At 48.3% G+C, this 24,658-nt stretch overlaps 3 protein-coding genes and 3 pseudogenes across 5 annotated transcripts; 3 read left to right on the top strand and 3 right to left on the bottom strand.

Annotated features, from left to right (window-relative positions):
- Nucleotides 1-620: 620 nt before the first annotated feature.
- LOC136508325 (riboflavin synthase-like) lies at nt 621-3,175 on the bottom strand. Of its 2 annotated transcripts, none has more exons than XM_066502977.1 (2): nt 2,134-3,173; nt 621-1,007 (listed from the first exon to the last, which is right to left on the bottom strand). In XM_066502977.1, the coding sequence occupies exon 1, from the start codon at nt 3,081-3,083 to the stop codon at nt 2,175-2,177; it is 909 nt and encodes a 302-aa protein (XP_066359074.1). In that variant the 5' UTR covers nt 3,084-3,173; the 3' UTR covers nt 621-1,007; nt 2,134-2,174. The 2 variants fall into 2 exon arrangements, with proteins under 2 accessions (XP_066359074.1, XP_066359075.1); XM_066502978.1 differs by lacking the exon at nt 621-1,007 and adding an exon at nt 1,027-1,397 and having other exon boundaries at nt 2,134-3,175.
- Nucleotides 3,176-3,215: 40 nt separating this feature from the next.
- LOC136508324 (tryptophan--tRNA ligase, cytoplasmic-like) lies at nt 3,216-7,366 on the top strand. Of its 2 annotated transcripts, none has more exons than XR_010771926.1 (11): nt 3,216-3,588; nt 3,686-3,805; nt 4,421-4,606; nt 4,747-4,798; nt 4,894-5,046; nt 5,485-5,577; nt 5,708-5,788; nt 5,952-6,023; nt 6,421-6,485; nt 6,574-6,684; nt 6,981-7,005. XR_010771926.1 is itself a non-coding variant. In XM_066502976.1 (11 exons), exons 1-11 carry the CDS (start codon nt 3,353-3,355, stop codon nt 7,029-7,031), a joined length of 1,224 nt encoding a protein of 407 aa, XP_066359073.1. In that variant the 5' UTR covers nt 3,216-3,352; the 3' UTR covers nt 7,032-7,366. The 2 variants fall into 2 exon arrangements, 1 of the variants encoding a protein (XP_066359073.1); XM_066502976.1 differs by having other exon boundaries at nt 6,417-6,485; nt 6,981-7,366.
- Nucleotides 7,367-8,033: 667 nt separating this feature from the next.
- LOC136508554 (acyl-CoA-binding domain-containing protein 6-like) lies at nt 8,034-21,390 on the bottom strand (annotated as a pseudogene).
- Nucleotides 18,254-18,995, top strand: LOC136509395 (delta(3,5)-Delta(2,4)-dienoyl-CoA isomerase, peroxisomal-like; annotated as a pseudogene).
- On the top strand, nt 18,872-20,001 carry LOC136509394 (probable protein S-acyltransferase 7; the record flags this gene model as incomplete). The annotated part of the gene is made up of 2 exons (XM_066504206.1): nt 18,872-19,123; nt 19,219-20,001. Coding segments are annotated over 2 exons (687 nt in total), but the record flags the coding sequence as incomplete, so codon positions are not given.
- Nucleotides 20,462-21,128, bottom strand: LOC136509393 (delta(3,5)-Delta(2,4)-dienoyl-CoA isomerase, peroxisomal-like; annotated as a pseudogene).
- Nucleotides 21,391-24,658: the final 3,268 nt, after the last annotated feature.

Here is a 24,658-nt window from a genome sequence, read left to right as displayed (position 1 = left end):
CGAATGGTATGACGACAGAGGGGGTACGGAGAATGCAAACCTTTGTTGTCATCTCATCCCCACGTACAGAATCTTTCATCATTCCATGAGATCTTTTTTTTTTTTTGGGGGGGGGGGGGGGGGGGGGGGGGGATGGTAAGCACTAAGCACAAGCCTGAGCGTCAACCATGATGTCACTGCAACTGAAGCAGGCAACCAATGGTATGTTGTGAACAAAATATGCTCTTGATTTCTACTGCACACACTGATGGATGGTATCTCATCTGATGTGATAAAACAAATGTATGTGGATCCAGTAAGATGCACAATAATATCATTATAATTTACTATATATCTAGGGGTAACATTGAGAATGGTAACTTTAAACTTTGGAAAGAACAAGCTGCAGAAACAGTGCGTCGCCAATAACATCGTTAACACAAAGAAGGAACCAGAGGTGTGCTTTTCTATGCTAAACTTCTTAGGCTAATGATTCATCAATCAGTACCAGAGAGTTTTCAGAGTTCAGCAGAAATCATATACTGCAAGATTTAAAGTAACCCAAACACAAGATTTTATCCAGCGATCTCCAATCCAGTGCGAATCAGTTCCATCTTATCCCCAAAAGGAGCTGTGACTACTATCAACACTGACTTATTTTGTGTAATCAAGGAAAAGGTTTTTACACAGCCAACTACAACAAAGGAGTGTTACCATGGTGCTAAGCCTTATATTCCTATTGTTCCAATGACAAAGCTCAGGTCTCATACATACAGTAGAGGGGTAAGTGCACTAGAATAGCATTTTGAATTTGAAGGCTGCAGCAACCAAATGAACATTTCCCAAATATCATAATAAAAATTCTTGAGGAATCCATATTGCAGCTGCAGCAGCAGCAAGCAAATAAGCACTCCCAAATATCATAACAAAATCTCATGCATAAAATTCTTGAAGTGACATCTCCATCACAGGACCCTAGCACCTAGCTGAGCCAGGCATAGGCATTGAATCCAAGCCTTTCTTCACCTCTGCATAAGCACTTCGAAAATTTAGCGACATACAGGGACAGAATATACATTAATCAATCAAGTATAGTCTTCGAAGAAAGGTAGGAAGACAGCCTACTCTATTTGTAGTGATTACTGGTTATCAGTTCACCCTGTAAACAACATATCCTGATCCATTCAACATTGCCTATATATGACTAAAACATGCATCCATATATTGAAATTGAAACAAAAATAAAAGGTCGTTCCAACTGTTCCTCTACAGTTAGAGGAATATATTTAGGTACATCCAAGTATTTTCAGTGGTTATTGGGTATCAGTTATCACCCTCCATTCTCCATTAGAATGGCTAGATTTAACGTTGGCTCGCCACGCCTAACACAACCCTCCTCCTTTACCAGGGCTTGGGACCTGCTATGTTGAGACAATATAGGCGGAGTTGTATCAGTTATCACCCTGCAAACAACATATCCTGATCCATTGAACATTATCTATATATCTAAAACAGGCATGTGTACATTAAGGCAAAAATAGAAACTGTTTCCAACTGTTCCTCTACAGTTATAGAAGAGTTTATTTTGGCACATCGCAATATTTCTAGGGGCAGGAAGCTGTGTGTCTGGTCCGGCACCATGCTTGCAGGGCAGTAAGGGGAGTTGCGCATTTGCAATTGTTTTTTGACACTTGTTATCAATCCTAATTTTCGGTGTTTGAGAAAATAAAGAACATGTGGGTCATGGCTGCATTATCCTTCTACAAGACAATACATTCATTATGGTGCAATGTGCCTCCAGAAGCATGTTAAAGCTTCTATGTTCTTTGGATATGGTTGTTCTAGAGGGGCTCATCATTTATTTGGCAGCATCATTAGCCACTTAGTTTCTCGATGATGCTGTACTGCTCATGTTCACCTCTTGCTAATCTTCATCTAAAACAAACAAAACAAACTTCTAAATTTGGCGGCATATTATGTATCTGGATAATTGTACATTTATCTCAATGGATGAAAAGAAATGATGAGCCATTCTCTTGATAACTTGATGCTTTATTACTGTTTCACGCAAATAAAAAAAAAAGGCCACAACCCAATTACACAAAATGGAATGAACTGGTATTATTGATGAACATAATGACCTTGCTGTAATACCTATAGAATGACGAGCAACCCAGCAGCTCAGCAATGGTAGATCATGAATCAACCTTCGCCATGGCCTCAACCCTCCCGGCGAGGAGCTTCTCGACGTACTTCCCCAGTATATCCGCCTCCAGGTTCACCTTGTCTCCGACCTTCTTGGTGGGCAGCACGATGTTGTCCTGCGTGTACCTGACGAGCATGAAGTCAAACCAGCCGCCCTCGTCGTCCACGCTGACAACGGTGAGGCTCGTGCCGTCGACGGCGACGAAGCCCTTGGGCACGAGCAGGCGGAGGATCTCCGGCGGCGCGCGCACGGTGACCCAGAGCGAGTCCCCGTCCGGCCGGAACGCGGCGATCTCCCCGGTCCCGTCGACGTGGCCCTGCACGAAGTGCCCCCCCATGCGGGACGACGGCGTGAGCGCGCGCTCGAGGTTGACGCCGTCGCCCGGGGCCCGCCCGCCCAGGGACGTCCGGCGGAGCGTCTCCGGCGCCACGCCGAAGGTGAGCGTGGACGCGGCCGGGTCGATCGCCGCCACGGTGAGGCAGGTGCCGTCGACCGCCACGCTGTCGCCGAGCTGCATCCCGGCGAGGAGGTCCCTGGTCTCGACCTCCAAGTCGAGTCCGGGAGCCTCGCCGCCGCCGCCCCCGCCAGAAGACGGCGCGAGCGGCGGGCCGAGGCGGCGCACGCGGCCGACCTCCTCGACGATGCCGGTGAAGAGGGAGCGTACGGGGACGTGGGAGGAGGAGGAGGCGGCGGAGAGGCTCTTCGGGACGGGGGAGAGCGAGAACCGCGGCGGCGGCAGGCGCAGGCGCGCGGGCGCGGAGGCCGTCGCACCCCGCGAGGCGAAGGGGAGCGTGGCGGGGCCCGGAGGCGATGGGAGGAGACCCCCGCCGCCGCGGCGGAGGAGCAGGTGCGGGCTGTGGTTGCGGACGGCGGCAACCGCAGCGGCTGGCGGCGCCATCGCCAGAGAGATTCCTCCGGCGGTTCGCGGTGGCCGGTGAGGACTGGGGATAGGGGGGAGTTGGAGTCGGAGTCGGCTCGGGCGGCCTCGGGTTTTTTTTATCATAAAACCCGATACCCGAGACCCGCGGGCGCCATCGCTACTCGCTTTCCTGCGGGCTCCACACGGCAGCGAACGCGAGCCCGAGGTTTAGCTCTGGTCTGGTTACCCTGCCGCTAACCCCCTCGCGCCGCCGGAGAGCAAGCGAAGGGAGAGATCTGCGAGCGGCCATGGCGGCGGCGGAGCAAGGTGTGGACGCCGCGAGGAAAGAGAAGGAGGAGGAGGAGGAGGAACAGGTGGTGAATCCGTGGGAGGTGTCAGCGGGGAAGGGCGGCATCGACTACGACAAGCTCGTGGACCAGTTCGGCTGCCAGCGCATCGACGACGCACTCGTCGGCCGCATCGCACGCCTCACCGGACGACCGCCGCACTGCTTCCTCCGCCGAGGCCTCTTCTTCGCCCACCGGTACCGAGCCACCTGCACAAAAGAAAAACCCTACTTTTTTTATCCCCGGAGGAGGAGGTGCTGACGATTTTTTTGTGCTTTTTTGTGTTATATATAGTGATTTGAACGAGCTACTGGATTTGTATGAGAAGGGGGAGAAGTTCTACCTCTACACGGGAAGGGGGCCCTCGTCGGAGGCCCTGCACCTCGGCCACCTCATCCCCTTCATGTTCACAAAGTAAGCATTGTGTCTCCGTACCCTGAATTTTGGGCTACAGCTCCTCAGTTATGCTCTGATTTATGTATGTGTTGCATAATTGGACAATGCTGTGTCAGTGAGAGAGTAGCAAGTGGTGTTTTTTCACTACATACAAGGACCCACTTTGGATATGTTAATGACACATGGAAACTCTTCTCTTTTTTTGACAAAGGATTAATGGAAACTATTCTTGATTTGCAAATATAACCAAATTGAGTTCTCCAATTTGAACTGTTCCTTGTGGTAGACTGTTAGTTCACGTGGCTAATGAACTGATGATCGGGGACGGGATAAGGCAGGATATGTGCTGCAAAATTGAGTTCTCCAATTTGAAGTATTTCTTGTGGTAGACTGTTTTTCACATGGCTAATCAACTGATGGTCGGGGACGGGATATGGCAGAATGTGTGCTGCAAGTCTCCACAGTTGAAGATCCTCAGGAATATTCATAAACATGTTCCTTGAAGTAAAAGAGATTTTTATTTTATTTTGAGGAAATCTAAACAACATAAGTTTTGTTTGATTACTCGCACGTCGCTTTCTTAGTTCTGATTTTGTAAGTAATGTTTCATTAACTTTCAGAATCTTTCTTCAGATACTTGCAGGAGGCTTTTAAGGTGCCCCTAGTTATACAACTGACTGACGATGAGAAGTTCTTGTGGAAGAACTTGACTATTCAGGAAAGTAAAAGGCTTGCCCGTGAAAATGCTAAAGACATTATAGCATGTGGTTTTGACATTGAAAGAACATTCATTTTCTCCGATTTTTCTTTTGTTGGAGGGTAAGACTACTCTTCCTAACTCTGATTTATATTTTAACTTTTGACTGCTATTTTTGGTCCATCACTAAGCAAATGATACCATGCAATCTTGGCTTTGCTTGTTATATGCAAACAATAACCCCTCTGGCCTTGTCTTGCAGTGCTTTTTATGAAAACATGATGCAAGTTGCCAGATGTGTAACTATGAATAAGGTGAGAGCTGTTTAATTAAGAAAAATGTTCAAACACTACAGATTTTACATTTAAGCATCATTGGTTGGCTAATATGTTTTACTCTTGAACAATAGGCTATAGGAATATTTGGGTTCAATCTCGAGGATCACATAGGAAAGGTTAGCTTTCCTCCAGTGCAGGCAGTCCCATCATTTCCTTCTTCATTTCCCCATCTCTTCGCTGGCAAGGACCAACTGCGGTGCCTTATCCCATGTGCAATAGATCAGGTACAAACATCTTTGGTATAACGATCTTTACTAGCATAAGTGAATGTATATCAACTTGCTAGCATACTTGTAATATTTCTGTTAGCGTATTTTTCTGAACTATTGCCTTTATGTTCCTAGTTATTCCCATCCTAAATTTGAACTGAGCCCCACTTATGCAAAGTAGGGGTAAATTTGACAATTTGAATTGGTGCCTTTATCATTTGTTATTTGTAGCACTAGATTTGATCTTGCCCTCCAATATGCAAATTAAGAGTAAATCATTCTTCCCGCAATTATCAATAAAATGTAGCTTAGTGTATTAATTGAAAGATGCCGAGAATGTGGCATATGTTTGTCTCTTTTGTTTTAAAGTTTGACACATACCAATACATTTTGAATCTTTGTGTGTCTTTCCCTTCAAATTTTGAGAGTAGAGTTTTATTTTCTTTTCTGCAGGATCCCTATTTTAGGATGACTCGTGATGTTGCTCCTAGAATTGGTTATCAGAAACCGTCACTGATTGAATCTAGATTTTTCCCTGCTCTTCAGGTTTGTTGACCTTGACTGTTTCTAGTTAATTTAAAGTTTTATAACTTGCTTGTGATTTCTTTACCTTTTTATTATTATATATAAACGGTTATGATTTCAAGGGCACTAATTTGTGTGTTCTTTTTCACAGGGAGAGAACACAAAAATGTCAGCCAGTGACGCAAATTCGGCGATATATGTGACAGATAGTGCTAAAGAAATAAAGACAAAGGTCTGCCCTGCTCTGAAGTTTCTTTTAGCTGGAAATTCTTTTTACCTGACTACCCATTTTAGTTTTCCCATTTAAGTTATGGTGAAAATGGTTATTAAACTGAACCAAGAATTAGCTGATCTCCTGCATCTATCTCTCTTATAATTTGTTTCCAATGTTCCAGGTGAATAAATATGCCTTCTCAGGTGGCCAGGACTCAATAGAGCTCCATAGAAAACTTGGAGCTAACCTTGATGTAAGCCTTTTGCCGTTTATAATTGAGGATATTGTATTCCAAATAGTGTGCCTGCATTATGCACCTGACCTTTTGCTTTGAACTCAAAAGTTAGATTTTTAATATGAATAAATATATCACTGGAAGCTTCCAGTTCTAAAATTCATATAGCTCTAAATGTCTTCTGTTTCTTGAAGTCTTTCATGTCATACTTCAGTGCTAACATGCTGAAGGTTGTGATATATTTCTTCTTGGATTCCTTTCTTCTTAATATAATGATACGTAGCTCTCTTGCGTGTTCGAGAAAAAAAAAATCCATTTCCATAATCTGCTTGATATTCTGGTTAATTACCATACTCTTCTTAAGTAACACAAAACTAGTTTGTGAATGACTGGATTTTTGTTGCAATGAAGGTAGATGTCCCAATCAAATACCTCAACTTCTTCCTTGAAGATGACGATGAGCTTGCGCACATAAAGAAGGTATTACTACAGATTTATGCTTCATAGACATAATTCATCATTGTGAAAATTCTTAAGTTGTGCTTACATTTTCGAACACAAACACCAGGAGTACAAGGAGGGAAGGATGTTGACAGGTGAAGTGAAGCAACGGCTCATTGCAGTTCTATCTGAGATTGTTGCTAGACATCAAAGAGCTAGAGCTCAAGTGACTGAAGAGGTACATGATTCGATCTGCTGTCTTGCATATTTGGTTTCTTTTTTATCGATGTAGGAGAGCTATGTGCCATTTTTCATTACCAAATGTATGACCCTGCATGATTGGTTTTTTGCACCTTGTTTCCAAGTGAGATTAACAAATAATCTGTTTATCTTGCACGCACACATGCACATGCATGGCATTGCTTGCACATAGATATGCAATTCTCACTTATACCCAGACTGAATGGAACTATAATGGGCCTCATATGAGTTTATGAATTTCCTTCAATGCTTTAACGATTCTGTTTTGTGCAGATGGTTGATGCATTCATGGCAGTGAGGCCACTTCCGAATATGTTTGGCTGAGCATCACGGCGACAACTTGGAACAAACATTTTTGTTATCAGGGAGAATTTAAGGGTCTTCAGAATTATGGTATCACCATAAGTATCTCCTGTGTTTTACTTCTGCATTTATGCGAACCTGGCCAAACATCCATGTGGTGGCTGTGGTAGATTTTGTAAACTCATACATGATATATGGTATCAATTCAGATATTTTTGTCATTGTAATAGCGAGTACCTCAATTTTTAGGTATACAAATGGATGTTATTTTTGTTCAAGTCGGAAACCACTGTGTTTGAATTGAAGATGAAAACTTGAACGAAAATATAAAGAGAGATTAACTTCTTTCAACAATTGGCACTGAGGGTAAAAGAAGACATTGATCAACAGAAAAGGGCTTTTGATTCGTTGTAGTTAGTTTCTTGTTGCTTCTTTGCTGCTTGTATGTGAGCGAGTGGGCTTTGGCGCCCTGTCAGCACCATTTCGGGGCTGCGTCTAAGAGCTAAGGAGGTGTTTAGTTCATGGAACGAGGTAGTCTATTATCATTTTATTTGTTTGGTTTGTGAAATGAAATGAATTGATGCAACACTATCTTATTCCTCACGAGCTAATAATTAGTTCTAGTACGAGAGTGAAGTTATTCCACCAAATTTAAGGGATAGCGCTAATAATGTATCATCACATTTATAATGGATTGATTCGTCAAACCAAACACTCCATTAGTGTTTTGGCTCCTATCTCTATTTTTAAATTCCTCCTATCTCTATTTTAAACTCCTCTCTTAATTCTAAAGCAGAGCTCCTGCCACTTTAAAAGAACTCTTTTCCCCTCCTAAAATGACACGATGGTCTATTTCTGGCATTCATTTGTGAACCAGCATGTGTATGCCGTCGCTTTCTCATTTGTAATTCATGTTGAGGATTTTAAGGAAAAGAAAATCGGCTCTGGTGATCATGGTCGATGCCAACATCATCAGATAAGAAATTGTTCTAACACAGGAAATGCGGGAACATGTGACATTCATTTACTTTCTATAAGATGCTTTTCACAGTTGACAGTTTGCTTAGATCCCTGTATATGCTTCCGAACTAGTATCATCCAGAATTCATATATGATGTTCCTTTCAAAATTTTGTGAAAGACATGAAATTTAAAAGAATACCAACTCTTTGGAAGTGTATTCTCTTCAACACTCCTACTTGAGTTCACCCGTTCCATCTCCAGAAGCCCCTGCTGCGGTGCGTCTGGTTGCCACTCGAAGCTTCCTCTTCCGATACAGTGCTGTCCAGTTCACTGCGAAGTGATTCAAATTCCTTTTCTAGGGTACCCATATTCTGTAGTCGTTGTTGAATCTCTGAAATTTCATTCTGTCCATTGGGAGTGATGTTATTTTTATTTCAATATCGAGTACTAGCAAATGAAAGGCGACATGAACAAATTGAATCATTCAGAATTAAAAGGGGGGATGGGGTGCTAACTGATAACCTGTACTCACCACAATGTATTGCACAAGTCACTTGGTTAATTTGTTTCAATTAGCCAAATGTTTCCATTTTTTATTAAAAAAAGAGACAGAGACAGTTCAAAATCAAGTACCAGCAAATGAAAGGGAACACAAATAAACTGCACCATCCATAGTTTTTTTAATAAGTACCATTCAGAGTTAAAGGGGTGCTAACTGATAACCAGTACAAACCACAATGTATTGTACAAGTTACTTCACTAATTTGTTTGAATTAGACAAATTTAGTTTTTGTAGAAAACCATAGCGGCATAATGGTTACCATGTTTTTAGAATGGTATACTGGTAATATAAGCAAGGTGGCAAAGACCACAACTCAATCATTTCCAGTGAAAAACGAGTTTGTTTATTAGAGATTCTGCTGTTATTGGACTTGGTCTCAAATTTAACCTATCCCTGCTCCGAACATGTTTCCTTTTCTAAATTTCTACTCCCTCCATTCCAATTCCAAATTGTAAGCTGTTTTGGCTTTTCTAGATACAACATAGTTTGTATCTAGGTGCATAGCAAAAATTATGTACCTAGAAAAGCCAAAACGACTTACAATTTGGAACAGAGGGAGTATAAAACAACGTTGTTCAGGGAAAAGATATATTCTAAAAGGAAACCTAAGTTCACTAAAACAATTCATAGCTTGGCATAAGGTATTGAGATGATAAATAATCAAAGTGCCAGAGCATGAGCTCAGATCCTTCCAAGTTATTGCCTACCTCGAGTTTGGAAGCCCTGGTTTGTTCAATAGAAAGTTGATCTCGAACTAAGTGGAGTTCCTGCATAAAAGAGAGCCGAGCAAAGAAATTGTCAAGGGCGTCGAACCCCCGACTGGCCGGACCGCGGCTACGCAGTTCGTAGCCGTCGGCCGTCTTCTCCGGTGAGGTTATTCCCCTCCACCGCAGGCTTAACAGAGAGAGAGAGAGAGATTAGGGATATAATTCTTCTTATTCTTCATTGTCAAGCGATTACAAATATATATGGCCAATGGCCCAACCGAATGGAGAAAGCTCTCCTTGATTCTAGGAATTTCCAAAACAACCTACTAATCTAAGTTTCTATCTTTAGCCCTTAGAGGGCAACCCATGCAGCGCCTGCCCAGCGCGCTCAACCGCGCGGCGTGCGGCGCACGTCGCGGGCGCGCCTGCGCCTGGCATATGTGCGCCCGCACATGACATCTCTCCCCGCCTCGACGGCCAGCTCGTCCTCGAGCTGAAAGGAAGGGAACCGAGCACGGAGGTCGTCCAGATCCTCCCATGTAGCTGAGATAGGTGGTTCTCCCTGCCATTCAACGAGCACCTGGCGCACTCCCCAGGCCAGCCGAGCTCGAGTCACCCGGGCGGGAGCAGGCACGACAGCACCGTGCAGGAGCGGAGGCAGCAGCGGTGGAACGGCCGGTGGGGTACCGACAAACTTCTTGAGGACGCCGATGTGGAACACATCATGAAGACGAGCGCCGAGAGGAAGCTGTAGCCGCACAGCCACCTCGTTGATGAGCTCTGCCACCTGGTACGGCCCGACGTATCGCGGCTTGAGCTTCCCTGTTGCCGAGCGTGGGAGGGACGCTGCTGCCCGCTGCCAAAGGCGAAGAAGAGCCCAATCGCTGACCTGGAAGGACACCGGCCTGTGGTGCTGGTCGTAGACGCGCTTCTGGACCGCCTGAGCCTGTTCAAGGCGATAGCGGATGTCGTCGAGGAAGGCAGCGCGCTCCTCCATCTCCTGGGCGACCGCTGCGACGCGGGTCTCGCCGGGCTCATAGGAGCGGATGGTCGGGGGGTCCCGGCCATAGACTACACGAAACGGAGTATTGCGGAGCGATGACTAATAGGCGGTGTTGTAGGTGTACTCCGCCCATGGCAGCCAACGGAGCCACTGCCGGGGACGGTCGCCGGTGAAGCAGCGCAAGTACATGACGATGACCCGATTGGCGGCCTCGGTCTGGCCGTCCGTCTGCGGGTGAAAGGCAGAGGACATGTAGAGCTTCGTCCCAGTGAGCCGCATGAGCTCCTGCCAGAACGCCGAGGTGAACACTGGATCGTGGTCCGAGACGATGGACTGCGGAACGCCATGGAGGCGAACGATGTCGGCGAAGAAGGCGTGAGCGACGGAGTCGGCGATGTAGGGGTGCGCCAGGGGGATGAAATGGCAGTACTTGCTGAAGCGATCCACGACGGAGAGGATGACCGTCTTGCCTTGCACCCTGGGCAACGCCTCAATGAAGTCGATGCCGATGTCCGCCCACACAGCCGACGGAACCGGCAGTGGCTGCAGCAGACCGGCCGGCCTGAGGTGGTCGGACTTGTACTGCTGACAGGTGACGCAGGCCTTCACGAAATCCTGCACCAAACGACGCATGTTGGGAAAATGAAAATCCCGCCGGAGCCTGTGGAGGGTGCGGTGGATGCCCTCATGGCCGTCGTTGTGGACCGCGGCCAAGATCTCCTGTAGCAGCGGCGACGCCGGGGGAATGTACAGGCGGCCGTCGAAGGCGACCATGCCGTCCACCAGCGCCCACGGGGCGGTGCGGGTGCCAGCCCGGACCTCATCATGGATGGCGACCAGGGTCGGATCAGTGGCCTGGGCATGGCGGAGGCGCTCGATGAAGTCAAAGCGGGGCGCCGAAATAGCCATCACCTCCCCTTCGTCATTGTCGCGACGGGAGAGGGCGTCTGCGACGACGTTCATGGCGCCCGACCGGTACTCCACCGAGAAATCAAGGCCCAGGAGCTTACCGACCCAGTGATGCTGAGGGATCATGGCGAGGCGCTGATCGAGGAGATACTTTAGGCTGTAGTGGTCGGTCTTGACGATGAAGCGCCGCCCCCAGAGATACGGGCGCCAGTGCCGTACCGCCTAGACGAGGCCGATGAGCTCACGCTCGTAGGCGGCTAGCGAGCGGTGGCGAGGCGCCACAGGCCTGCTGAAGAAGGCGACCGGATGGCCCTCCTGGACCAGGACCGTGCCGAAGCCGAACGTCGACGCATCACACTCGACGGTGAACAGCTTGGCGAAGTCGGGCATGGCGAGGACGGGGGCGGACGTGACGGCGGTCTTGAGCGCTGTGAATGCCGCGGCCACCGCGTCGTCCCAGGAGAAACCCTCCTTCTTGAGTAGGGTCGTCAGTGGTGCAGCGATCGCCCCGAAGTTGTGGACGAACTTGCGGTAATACCCGGCGAGGCCGAGGAAACCGCGCACAGCCCGGGCCGAACGTGGAGCCGGCCAATCGTGGATCGCCTGCACCTTGGCCGGGTCCATGGCCACACCCGCCGTGGATATGACATGGCCGAGGTAGGCGACGGAGGAAGCACCAAAAGAACACTTGGTGCGCTTGACAAAGAGTTGGTGGCGGCGTCGTTCGTCGAGGACGGCCCGGAGGTGGCGAAGATGATCAGCCCACGACTTGCTGTAAATCAGAATATCGTCAAAAAATACCAGGACGAAGCGGCGCAGGAACGGGCGGAGCACGTCGTTCATCAAGGCCTGGAATGTCACTGGGGCGTTGCACAGCCCGAACGCCATCACCAGGAACTCGTACAGGTCGTCGTGGGTGCGGAACGCCGTCTTGTGCACGTCCTCCGGGCGCATGCGCACCTGGTGGTACCTGGACCGGAGGTCCAGCTTGGTGAAGAATTTGGCGCCATGGAGCTCGTCGAGTAGCTCGTCGACCACCGGGATCGGGAAAGCATCCTTGACGGTGAGCGCGTTCAGCGCCCGGTAGTCGACGCAGAAGCGCCACGAACCATCAGGCTTCTTGACAAGGAGGGCGGGCGACGAGAACGGCGAGTCGCTGCGGCGGACGATCCCTTGATCAATCATGGCGGCACACTGCCGCTCCAACTCGTCCTTGTGCGCCGTGGGGTACCGGTAAGGGCGGACGGCGACCGGTTGGGCGTCGGGCTTGAGAATAATGCGGTGGTCATGTGCACGCTTGGGGGGCAGACCGACGGGGTCCACGAAGAGCCCCCCAAACGAGAGCAACAGCGCCTCCAAGAGGGAACCAGCCTCTGTTGTGGCGCCCAGGGCCGGCACAGAGGGGCTGGCCACGCCGGTCCAGGAGACGGGGCGCCCCTGGCGCTGGAAGGACATGCGCCGGCGGCCGAGGTCCCAAACAATGGGCCCCAACTCGCCGAGCCACCGGGTGCCGAGGACGACGTCGTACCCGGCCAGTGGCATGACGTAGAGGTCGGCCGGGAACGACTCGCCGTCGATGAGCAGAGGCGCGTCGCGGATGACGCCGGCGCAGGTGACCCGCTCGCCATTCGCGACCAAGGCTGTGAGGCGGGGGCGTTGGCGGAGGGGTAGACCGGAGCGCCGCGCCGCCTCCTCCGAGATGAAGTTGTGCGTGCTGCCGGAGTCGAGGAGGGCGACGAGGGACGCAACGCCGAGTGCCACGGCGATCTGCATGGTGCCTGCCATGGGAACCCCAGCCACGGCCTGCAGGGAAAAACAGGGCGCCTCGGCGTCGTGCTCCGCGTCTCCAGCGGCGTCCGCGGCGTCCTCGATCTCCACGCCTTCGAGGAAGAAGATGCGCCGGCAAAATCTGTTATGGCCACGGGTATATTTTTCATTGCAATTAAAGTAGAGACCCAGACGGCGCCGTTCCGCCATCTCGTCCGGGGTGAGGCGCCTCTGGTTGCCCTCGCCGCGACCCTGCTGGGCGGCCACCGGAGGGGCAGGGAGCGCTGGCCGGGGCGCGGGAGCGGGAAGGAGGCCACGCGGGGGCGCCCGAGGGGGAGGCTGCACCGGACGGTCGATCTCTATCAACTCCACTTGGCGCGCCAGGCTCATGGCGGCCGCGAGCGTCGCCGGGTTGTGGATGCGGACGGCGTGGCTGAGCGGCGGCAGGAGTCCGCTGGTGAAGAGTTGGACGCGCTGAGCCTCATCAAGACGACCCGCACGAGGCAGGAGGCCCTGGAAGCGATTGGAGTACTCCTCCACGGTCCCTGTACGCCGGCACTCGGCGAACTCGAACAGCGGCGCCGAGCGGAGGGGAGGCCCAAACCGCAAGTTCAGGAGCTCCTTGAATCGCCCCCACGGCGGCGTGCCCTCGTCCTCCTGGAGTTGGATGTACCAGAGTTGCGCGACGTCCTCCAAATTGTACGAGGCCATCCACACACGCTCCTCCGCCATGGTGCGCTGTTGGCGAAAATAGGATTCGCACTTGTTGATGAAGAGCATCGGATCGGTCTTGCCGTCGTAGCGGGGAAAATCCAATTTTTGGAATTTTGGGGGGCGATCAAGATCGCGCGGCCCTTCCAGGCGGCTGCCGTTGCCGCTGTCCGACGACGAGGCCGACTTCTCCTTCATAGCCGCCATGTCGGCCTTCATGGTTGTCATCTCCGTGGTGATGGATTTCAACATCGCCATCACATCGGCGATGGTGGGATCGCTCATGGCTGCTGGCTGCGGTGCGGAAGCGGTGGAGGACTGCGGCGATGGAGGAGGGCTAGGGTAGTGGGCGGCGGCTGTGGAAGACTGGGTGGAGCGGGTGGGAGAGGACCGACATGACCGTGATACAAGGTTGTCAAGGGCGTCGAACCCCCGACTGGCCGGACCGCGGCTACGCAGTTCATAGCTGTCGGCCGTCTTCTCCGGTGAGGTTATTCCCCTCCACCGCAGGCTTAACAGAGACAGAGAGATTAGGGATATAATTCTTCTTATTCTTCATTGTCAAGCGATTACAAATATATATGGCCAATGGCCCAACCGAATGGAGAAAGCTCTCCTTGATTCTAGGAATTTCCAAAACAACCTACTAATCTAAGTTTCTATCTTTAGCCCTTAGAGGGCAACCCATGTAGCGCCTGCCCAGCGCGCTCAGCCGCGCGGCGCACGTCGTGGGCGCGCCTGCGCCTGGCATATGTGCGCCCGCACATGACAGAAATGGAAGTTGATCACTGAGCTGAAAAGCGTGTTTCTTCCTCATAAAGTGACGGTTGCCTGATGTATCGTGAGTTGCAATTCTCTTTTATGTGTATATGTTCTTTTTTCATGATTTGACTTTCTAAGAGCTCGATTCAAGTATAGTATTTGACACACTACACAGCAGTAACAAACTAACAATCTATAACTTCATTGAGGTACATTGATTAAAAAAAGATTTTCTATCGTGTTCAACCTTTTCTATCGTGTTCAACCTTATGTGACTTAAATGGGCAATCACAAGATATTTCTACAGAGGTCATGGACAAAGAGATCAACATGTAAGGACAGCATCACTTAGGCACTAGTAGTAGCACTGTAAGTAAATATTATTGGCATTCTCTGCAGTTCTGCACAATTTGGTTAGTGAGATATAGCTTGCCTCAGTAAGTTCTGCATTTCTGTTTTCCACATCAGCTAGTTCCTGCTTCAGGCGGAGACTCTGCAAGTGCTCTTGATTAAGTCTGTCTTCTATTTGGTTTTGTTCATCCGTAGCTACTTGTCCCAAGGTTTTGCTGTTATCTGCCCTATTGCCAGGCTGATAGTGAAAAAAGTTGCATATGTTTTAATGAACAGACCAGAGGAACCATCCAGCATTTGTGTTTGTGCACAAAATTATTGAGTGAAAAAGAACAGAAACTGTGTTTATGCATCCAAACATTACATTACCTTTACATCTTTAAGTTCCTCAATTTCAAATATGACTTTCCTGCTAGAATTTTCTGCTACAGATATGGTGGCAAAACCATTTGACTCTGCTTCATCTATTTGTTGAGACGGGACACTTGGTTTGAGACTTGCCTTGAGAGCATAAGCCTAAACAAAAAGAATTGCTCAGCTGAATATAAGGGCATGTGAAAAACACTAGAGTGCTCATAGAGAAGCATGCCTGATTACTATAACGCCCACTATATCCTCCAAATGACACCAGAAAATTCTCTCCATTAATTGTGTGTTACTAAACTTGAGCCCTGTCATAAATATGCCTCTGAATATCATTAACAGGCTAACAGCAAGAGTACATAACAAATTAGTACAATCGATGAATAATTATGAGTATATAAGTTTATAAAAAAGGCAGTTTATTAGACCAGACGAGCTTCACCATTTGAGATAATTAAATCCATAAATCGTGACCTTGATTGAGTTGGAATTTGAACATTAAACCAGAAGTAAATTTTTTCCTCAGTTGAAAATACAAAAATTTTCGAGTGAATAGAGTACGCAGAATATCAATGAGCTCACCTCACTTGTAGGGGGTGCACGGGCCTCAAGATCAGTGAGAACTGACCATTCATAAGTACACATGTTGAGTACAAGAGTATCTGAGACACCTGCAGTGGATCGGGCGCACGTAAGCAGGAATCATTTTTGTGATACTTTTTAAAAAGTGAAATGATATAACTCAAACTCAAAGACCAGCCCCAAGAAAAGAAAATGATTGACACGACAAAGATAGATAAGTAGGCAGTTATATTTATCAGGACATTCCTGATGTCTAAACCATAGAAAATTGGTTTTGAGTTATAACTCATAAATCGTGGTGTAATAAAATTGTCAGATATCTCAACCTTACCTTTCCTACTATTTCCACCCCCAGTAATAAACCAATATTCTCCAATAGTTACACCTGCATGCCCTGCTCTTGGTTCTGGAGTAATACCTTGCTGCTTTGGTCTTGACCATTCCATCTGTAACGACCAAGTGATTCATTTGGACTCCCAAAAGAATTACATACCAGCTTTAGAGAAAAGAATACTCACTGTCTGAGTGTCAAGGAGGTGTAGGTCACTGAAACATGTAGAATGCGATCCCCCGCCAAATATCAGAAGATACCGCTCTGCAAAGCAAGCAGCAGCGTGCTCTGACCTTGGAGAAGGGGGAGTGCCTCTGGAGAGCAACAGCATGATTTGAAAACAGTCAGATATTAATCCTGCCCCTCAAAGCAGAGCAAGAACAATACAAGTTTCATTCCATGTCCTAGACCAAATGTATTACCAGCTGCAACTGCAAGTGAATTACGAAGTAGCATAATCACATCACTTCAAGTTTGGGTTCTCCACAATTATATAAGAAACCAGTTCAACATAAAGAGGAAGGCTAAGAATTCTATCCAATAGGGACCGTTGCATAAAAACACATCCAGATTTACAGGTTTAGCTAAACCATTTCTAATGAAGACATGAAGTTAACCAATAAATTTACATCATAGAACTTACGTGGTCTCAAATTCATCCCAAGTCATGGTCTCAAGATCGAGAATGTGCAGATCATTCAGAAGAGATCTCCCATGACCTTCACCGCCAAACACAACTAGAGTGTCACCAACAAGAGTCACTGACTGATCACCACGTGAGCTCTAAAGGAAATAGGAAAACAACATCACAGATTTGGGAAGAAACAAAGAAAAACAAAGCTGGAGATAAAACACAGACAAACACAATCATACCGGTGACCTTCCATAAGTACACAAGGTAGACCAAGTGCAGGTTTGTGGATCAAACTCCTTGACTGTCATAAATGCGCATAAGAAATAAGAACTAAGACGCTGAGAAATGAATAGGAAAAGATGAGTGAAATATTAGCCTAACCACTGAGACTTTCTGCAGGTTCTCTAGTATGTCCTGCAAGACATAGGATCTTATTTCCCCATTGAATCTGGAAAATATTAAAGCCAAATGCAAATACACTATACAGTTATAAACTAACCAATTGGGATAAAACTGGCCAATTCCCTAAGGCTCGAGTGAAAAGAGCTTTTGGTTTACCACTGAATGACCAGCACATGCAGAAAATGGAACTGCTCCAGCTGATTCTGATGGTTCTGCTTGTGATTTAGCTTCCAGCTTTGACCATGACAAAGTTTTGAAGTCCAGAACCTTTTGAACAGAAAAGGGTTCCCAATGTTAAGACCCATGGCTTTATTGCTAAGATTGAAGGTGCTGGCTCAGTACAACATCTCAGTTCAAGATGGTTGTGAGAATTCCTGACCATAAATGCAGCAGCCAACAGATACAACATCTAGAGGAACAATCTACCTGGATGTCGCCAAGGTAACGGCCATTGTGATTTCCACCAAAGACGTACATCTTCTGCTGAACCACCGCAGCTCCATGCTGCAACCATCATAGACAACAGGTCACTAAATGCGCAAAAGTGAAATTAGGCGGTCAAGAAAACCAAAGGGGACCTTATAGCGCGGTTTCGGGAGCTGGCCAGAAACAGAGAGTGGCGTCCACTGATCATAGGTGCTTATGGAGCAGAGCCCTTCCATACTGACTTCCTTGTCCTGGATATCAACCATGCCCATCTCCCCGTTCTCCTCTGGCACGACGACTTTAGGCTCCTCGGGGGCAATGCTGTTGGGGATAGCGGGTCCGATGGCCACCGGTCCTTTTGCAGCCTAATAACAAGATTAAGGAAACAAGTCCACGCCATCAGAGATCATACTATTACAGTATTACGTTAGAAAGCAATCATGATCACGTATCTTGGTGGTCCTATTAATCAACGTATCAGTGTATCGAACTGTCAGGGCCTACCACGATCATGAATCATGAGACGGAAAATGTCCACAACAATGGAATGCCCAAAAAAAAAAAAAAAAAAAAAAAATTGGCCGCAGGATGACGAGATGTAAGAAGCTGAAACATCTACTTTGTGCAACGGGCACTACCAATACCAAGTAGTAATGACTCTGTGTCGAGAAAATTGCTATTTCGCCATTATCAAACGTGGGTTTCGCTCTTTTGCCATCCTGTAAATGGGATTCACACGTCTGCCATTTTCAAACGCGACGCACCGCCAGAATGCCCTGGACCGAGTATATGTACCGTATTTTGATTTTGAATTTTTTTTCGTTATTTTCTTTCCCCTTTTACCCCTCATCCATCCCATGATAGCCTGTCCGCCGCGGGCCCGCACTTCTGCGCGTGCATCGAGCTGGGGGCCCCGGGGACCCGCTGGCCGCCGCCTCCGCTGCGGGCGCCGGCGACCCCGTGGTCGCCGCGGAGGCGCTCCGCCGCGCGGTCCTGGACATGCAGGGGGCGCTCACGGCCATCGAGCGGTGCCGGAAGCCCGTCGTCGCGGCGGTGCACGGCGCCTGCGTCGGCGGCGGCGTCGAGGTCGTCGCGGCCTGCGACATCAGGTGCTGCTCCATGGACGCCACGTTCGTGCTCAAGGAGGTGGACATGGCCATCGTCGCCGACCTCGGCGCGCTGCAGCGCCTCCCGCGGATCGTCGGCTACGGCAACGCTGCTGACCTCGCGCTCACCGGACGCAAGATCGCCGCCATGGAGGCCAAGGAGATGGGCCTGGTTACCAGGGTCTTCGATTCCAAGAAAGAATTGGATGCCGGCGTCGCAAAGATCGCCAAAGGTATTAACATCTGCCGTGCTTTCAGTAGGGATGAACGATGAACCAGAGGATGGCTCACCCGGAGCGGTCCCGTGGACAGGTTCTTCTATATGTTTGTATTCTCAACAACTCTGCTCTGCCTGTATGTCTTTGGGTTCTGCTGGGTGCTCATTGTTATGATCAGAAATGAAGAGCAGATAACAATTTGGAAGGCAATGGCAAAGACCCCTGCATCTATTGCTTTAATCATCTACACATTCATTGCAGTCTGGTTTGTTGGTGGCCTCTCTGTGTTCCATTTGTATCTCATGAGCACAAATCAGGTAAAAACTGATTCCAAGAAGGATGTATTTATATCCTTGCCTGATGAAGTATGCTGTGCCAATTGCTAATCAGTTGCCCTACTTCTGCTTTGTAGACAACATATGAGAACTTCAGGTATCGCTATGATCAACGAGCCAACCCATACAACAGGGGAGTCATAGAAAACATCAAAGAGATCTTTACAACGATCCCTCCTTCCAAGAACAACTTCTGTGGTAGGGTCCAACAGGAGCATGGTCTGAGGCCTCGTCCAACAAATGGTTTCATGAGTCCAAACATGGGGAGAGCTGTTGGCGACATTGAGATGGGTAGAAAACCAGTGGCTTGGGATGAGCCTAGGATGGCAGCTGAGATTGGTGATTTAGGAGCAGGTCTGAGCAACTTGTTGGAGGACAAGGATGGCAGGTTTTGTAGCGCATCTCCAGATCTCAGCCGTGATGCCCTTGCAGTTGGAGGAGGCTTGGAAGAGCAAGGCTCCTCAGCGATGAACCCTGGGCGTTCAAGCTGGGGAGTTGAAGCAGGTCGATGATGGCATTGACCATGTAAGCGGCTGTAGTGAGATGCTCAGGGTTGTTAGTGCCAGTTCGTTGCTAATTTGTTGTTCTATTTGAAATTTGAGGTCACTAATGTTATTAGACTCATGACCTGTATGGCGGTTGTTTCTGGACCTTCTTTTCTTCTTTCTCTTAATTTGAGATGTCTTTCATGTCTATTGTCTGAAGCAGTTGGTTTGTGACGTCTCCAGTTTGGCACTGTCAGGTTTTGTCTGTATATAATCGGAGCAGTAAGCCTAAAATAGGTTTCAGTTGCTTGGATTTGGATGGTAATGGTTGTGAACAATGTCGAACCTTTGCATTGCAGTAAATGAACATCGCTTAATCTGAGTGCCCATGTTAAGATTAATTTCATTTCTTTGTTTCTTTGGAAATGTTAATTTATCGCTAAGAGTTTTTTTTTTAATGCTAAGTTATCTCGAGTTAATATGCTATAGTATTGTTCCTGTTCTAAAGTTCCTTACATGTAGAGTTCATGATGAAGAGTAGGGTGCTACACTTCTGGGGCATATTGCTCTAGTATTCATTTTCAACAGTATAAGTAAAGGTTTTCATCTTGTAGCGGTGAGACAATTGTCTGGTGCAGGTCGTGCAGAAGAAATGAGTCTGCGTACAGACTGGAACAGGTAACAAAACAATAACACCCTGGGCTCGTTTGACATGTCGACCGAAACAACTTTGGTAAGCTCAGTTGATATGGAAAAATGTCTTCACAACTCCACCGAGAACATGCATTTTCCCTGACAAGAAAGGATGTTTCGCCAAATGCTACCACAGATGGTATTCTTGTCTACTCCTAACACACTTCATTCCTTTTATTAATTTTCAGATAAGTAGAGGTATGGTATCTGAATCTGATCATTACAGCTTGGAGAACACAGGCTTACGCTTCTCCAGGAAGGCTCTGATGGCCTCCTTCAGATCATTCGATCTCATCATACCTGCATTCCATGTGGCTACATGCTCCAGGCCTTGTTCTACAGTCACCGGCATCGAATTCTTTCTTGGAATCGAAGACCCTGGTAACCAGGCCCATCTCCTTGGCCTCCATGGCGGTGATCTTGCGTCCGGTGAGCGCGAGGTCAGCAGCGTTGCCGTAGCCGACGATCCGCGGGAGGCGCTGCAGCGCGCCGAGGTCGGCGACGATGGCCATGTCCACCTCCTTGAGCACGAACGTGGCGTCCCTGGAGCAGCACCTGATGTCGCAGGCCGCGACGACCTCGACGCCGCCGCCGACGCAAGCGCCGTGCACCGCCGCGACGACGGGCTTCCGGCACCGCTCGATGGCCGTGAGCGCCCCCTGCATGTCCAGGACCGCGCGGCGGAGCGCCTCCGCGGCGACCACGGGGTCGCCGGCGCCCGCGGCGGAGGCGGCGGCCAGCGGGTCCCCGGGGCCCCCCAGCTCGATGCCCGCGCAGAAGTGCGGGCCCGCAGCGGACAGGCTATCATGGGATGGATGAGGGGTAAAAGGGGAAAGAAAATAACGAAAAAAAAATTCAAAATCAAAATACGGTACATATACTGGATCCAGGGCATTCTGGCGGTGCGTCGTGTTTGAAAATGGCAGACGGGCGAATCAGCATTTGCGGAATGGCAAAAGAGCGAAGCCCCTCTGTGTCGCTAAAGCTTGGACAGCAGCCGCAACGCAAGAAGCACGTATAAGGAGTCGATAAACCAAGCGGCAGCACACGAACCTCCATGAGGGGTTCACTCACCGCCCAGCGCCACGCCCAGGACCATGGTCTGGGACGCCGAGGGGTGTCGAGATCCGGACGGGGAGGAGGAGAAGGAGGAGGAGGGCGCGCACCGCGCAGTGCAGGGGTTCTAGAAGGTTCTGGATCCAGCGGAGCCTCGGGAGGGCCGGGGCGGAGGATTCTAGAATGCTCGAGACCTGGTGAGGAAGTGCTTGCTTGACGCAGCGGCGACCCTGCGAAATGGGAGGCGACTTCGAGCGGCATACGATGAGATTCGTGCAGCCGCGATATGTTCAAATGTACAGGCAGAATATATTCATATTTTCAAATCAAATCAATAAATGTACAAACATTTCAATCCAACCTCCGACTAGAATCGACCTAATGATACGCCCGGACGGGCGGACGAACGCTTTCCCCCGCTCATTTCCGCACGCATCCCTCATCCAGCAACTTTATTCGCTTGTCTCGTCTGCGCGTCTCGATGCTCGTTGCGTCGTTTTCTCCCTGCGTCGTCGTGCCCATCCACCCACCCCACTCCGCCTCGCCACCCATCCCCTACGGCCTCTTCCGCGCTGCCTCCCCGAGCTACCTCCTCCGCGCCACATTCCCCATCCGGCCTAGGCTGCCTCGCCCGCCTCCATCGCTCTGCCTCCTCGCTGCAGGCTGGCCCACTCGACGTGACCGTCTCCACCGAGTCGGCGAGCTTCCACGACGGATGCTCCCGCAAGCAGGCGAGGGGGACGAGATTCGTGTGACTCTGCGCCCGCCGACGAGTTGCCCATGCCGCTACCGCACCGCGAGGTCGATGCGCCGCCGTCAACCTCCGCGCTGGCGTGCCTCTATTCGTCTGAGCAAAGGCCATGTTGCAAGCGTATATTTCAGGTGTTTCAGATGTTTTATCTGAATGTTGCAAGTGTTTCATCTTGATGTTGCAAAAGTAGTCGGAATGTTGGACATGTTGTAGTGGCTATACACGTATGTTTTAAATGTATGTTCCAAATGTTTTATCTCATTTTCCAGACGTATATTTGTAAGTGTTTCATATAGATGTTGCATATATTTTCATACGTACGAAAGTATTTTCAGGTATTTTTTGCAAGTAGTTTCATACGCATGTTTCACATGATTCAGTTGTTTCGTACGTATGTTGTAAGTTTTTTATCTTGGATGTTTCAAAAGTAGATCTAATGTTGCAGCTAGTATTTCAGATACATGTTTCATGTGTTTCATCTGCTTTCAAACGTATGTTGCACGTGGTGCATCCGGATGTTTCAACAGTAGATCAAGTGTTGCATCTCTGTCTTCGCTTTTCTGCTGCCTCATCTTCGCCTCGGTGTCTCCTCCTCCTCCTCTCGGTGTCGGCTGAGCATCCGCCGCCTCCTTCCCCTCTTATAAATGCTGGCGTAGCCACTTGTTGTAGTCACCTGCTTCAGTTGCTGGACCACGTGCATGCGCGTGAGAAGCGAAAAGGGCGTGAGCAGGGACTCCCACGTGGAGTCAGGACAGGGCGGGGCCCAGGTAGATGGGCGCAGGAATCGGGATGTAGGTGCGCGGGCGTCGGGTGCTAGTGGCGTAGAAATAAGGGCAGTCCATGTCAGGCGTGTCCTGCATCTAGTAGATATTGGTTTTAATTCATCGGCTCTGACATGGCTCGATACTTTTTTAACGAGGCTTTTCATTTTATGCCTGTGTCAATGCTCGTCTAAGAAATTCCTTGCTTTCACGAATTTTCTTTTACTACATGCTAGAAAAAAATTATAAAACTCTGATGGAATGCCATCTGACCTGGAGTTGTATTATATTTCATCTGAAAAAATGCCTCTCATTTATCCCGATCATTACAATATAAAATCATACAAGTAAATTGCCTCCCAGAAAGTTCCAACTCTCAAGCTAAAAGTGTCGATGGTTGCGTTAAACAAGAATGGCTATAATTATAATTGGCATTATTCTTTTCATGTGAACCATATATGAATATGATATTAAAATCACCATCTACTTAAAAAAGATAAAAACGGTAAGGTTTTCTTTAGTACAAGCCCCATTGATAACCATCCTATTTATTCATCAACTTAAATTTTATATAAAAATCCCCTTGTTCAATTTATGCAATATCAAAGTTTAAGAAACTACCCCTATATGCATACCACGAGACCGGCCTTGAGATCTATAATGTCACGAACATTTCTTCCTATCATAAAGGTTTTTCAAGATATTTGGAGTGCAATCCCTCTAGCACATTTCCGATAAGGCTACAAAACTGAAACTCATGTAGGCTGTTTAGGAAAGTGGCTAAAACTGATTTAAGCGCATCTTAAAATTTGCACAAGTTTTACAGCAAAATGGCATGAATGAATATAACAATAAAGCAATATTCGCCAGATGTCGTTTGCACTCAACTTTAGGCCTGGCAAACTTCAACGAGCAACAACAGGTGTTGTAGAAAAAAATAAAACGAGCAACCACAGTAGTGGACATTGCTGACCAAATTATTCTGGCAGTATTCTTGTTCGATTGAATTTATCAGCCGCCTTATTAGCTAGAATCTACGATATTTTTCTCTTACAGCAAAAACAGTTTCAGCCGACTCCCAATAGGCCTATTGGGCCGTGGCTTGCCTGCCTGCTCCGCCTACCCATGCTGCTGCTCAGCTGCTGTATGCCCCATCTATTACACGTGCCTACATGCGCCTGCTGCTGCTGCATGCCCTGCGTGCGCCTGCTGCTGCACGCCTAGGCATGCTCTCTTGCTGCTGTCTCGCATCATCGCATGCTGCCTGCTAATGCAAACACTTGTAACATGAAGCACTCCGTAATATACATCTGAAAATAGGTAAAATATTTGGAACATACGCTTGCAACAAATGTGCATAGCCACTATAACATATGCAACATCTAGATAAAGCACTTGCAATATATTTCTGAAATAGCTGAAACATTTAGAACATACACTTGCAACCTACGTGTATAGCCACTGCAACATATATAACATCCAGATAAAATACTTGCAACATATGTTTGAAATAGCTAAAACATTCGAAACATACACTTGCAACATACGTGTATAGCCATTGCAACATATGTAACACCAAATATACTTTTAAAATATCCAGATGAAACATATGCAACATACATATAAAACGCATGAAACATATCGTTGCAAATATATGCTCATCTACTTGCTGCCGCCTAATGAAGCTCGTTGACGCTGTGCGGGGGAGCGCAGCGCGGGCGGCGCGTGACGCGAGGCACGAACAGGGGTACGAGTGCGAGGAGCGAACGGG

The sequence above is a fragment of the Miscanthus floridulus genome, chromosome 15 (genome assembly GCF_019320115.1).
Source record: "Miscanthus floridulus cultivar M001 chromosome 15, ASM1932011v1, whole genome shotgun sequence".
In the NCBI taxonomy this organism is placed as follows: Eukaryota; Viridiplantae; Streptophyta; class Magnoliopsida; order Poales; family Poaceae; genus Miscanthus; species Miscanthus floridulus.
This window is presented reverse-complemented; position numbering and strand designations above follow the sequence as displayed.

What these genes read in the sequence shown, in the direction of transcription:
- LOC136508325 (XM_066502978.1), bottom strand. Translation starts at nt 3,083, where the DNA reads ATGGCGCCGCCAGCCGCTGCGGTTGCCGCCGTCCGCAACCACAGCCCG.
- LOC136508324 (XM_066502976.1), top strand. Translation starts at nt 3,353, where the DNA reads ATGGCGGCGGCGGAGCAAGGTGTGGACGCCGCGAGGAAAGAGAAGGAG. An exon ending in TCCCATGTGCAATAGATCAG is followed by an intron (nt 5,047 to 5,484) that starts GTACAAACATCT and finishes TCTTTTCTGCAG; the next exon opens with GATCCCTATTTTAGGATGAC. An exon ending in AGCTTGCGCACATAAAGAAG is followed by an intron (nt 6,486 to 6,573) that starts GTATTACTACAG and finishes CACAAACACCAG; the next exon opens with GAGTACAAGGAGGGAAGGAT.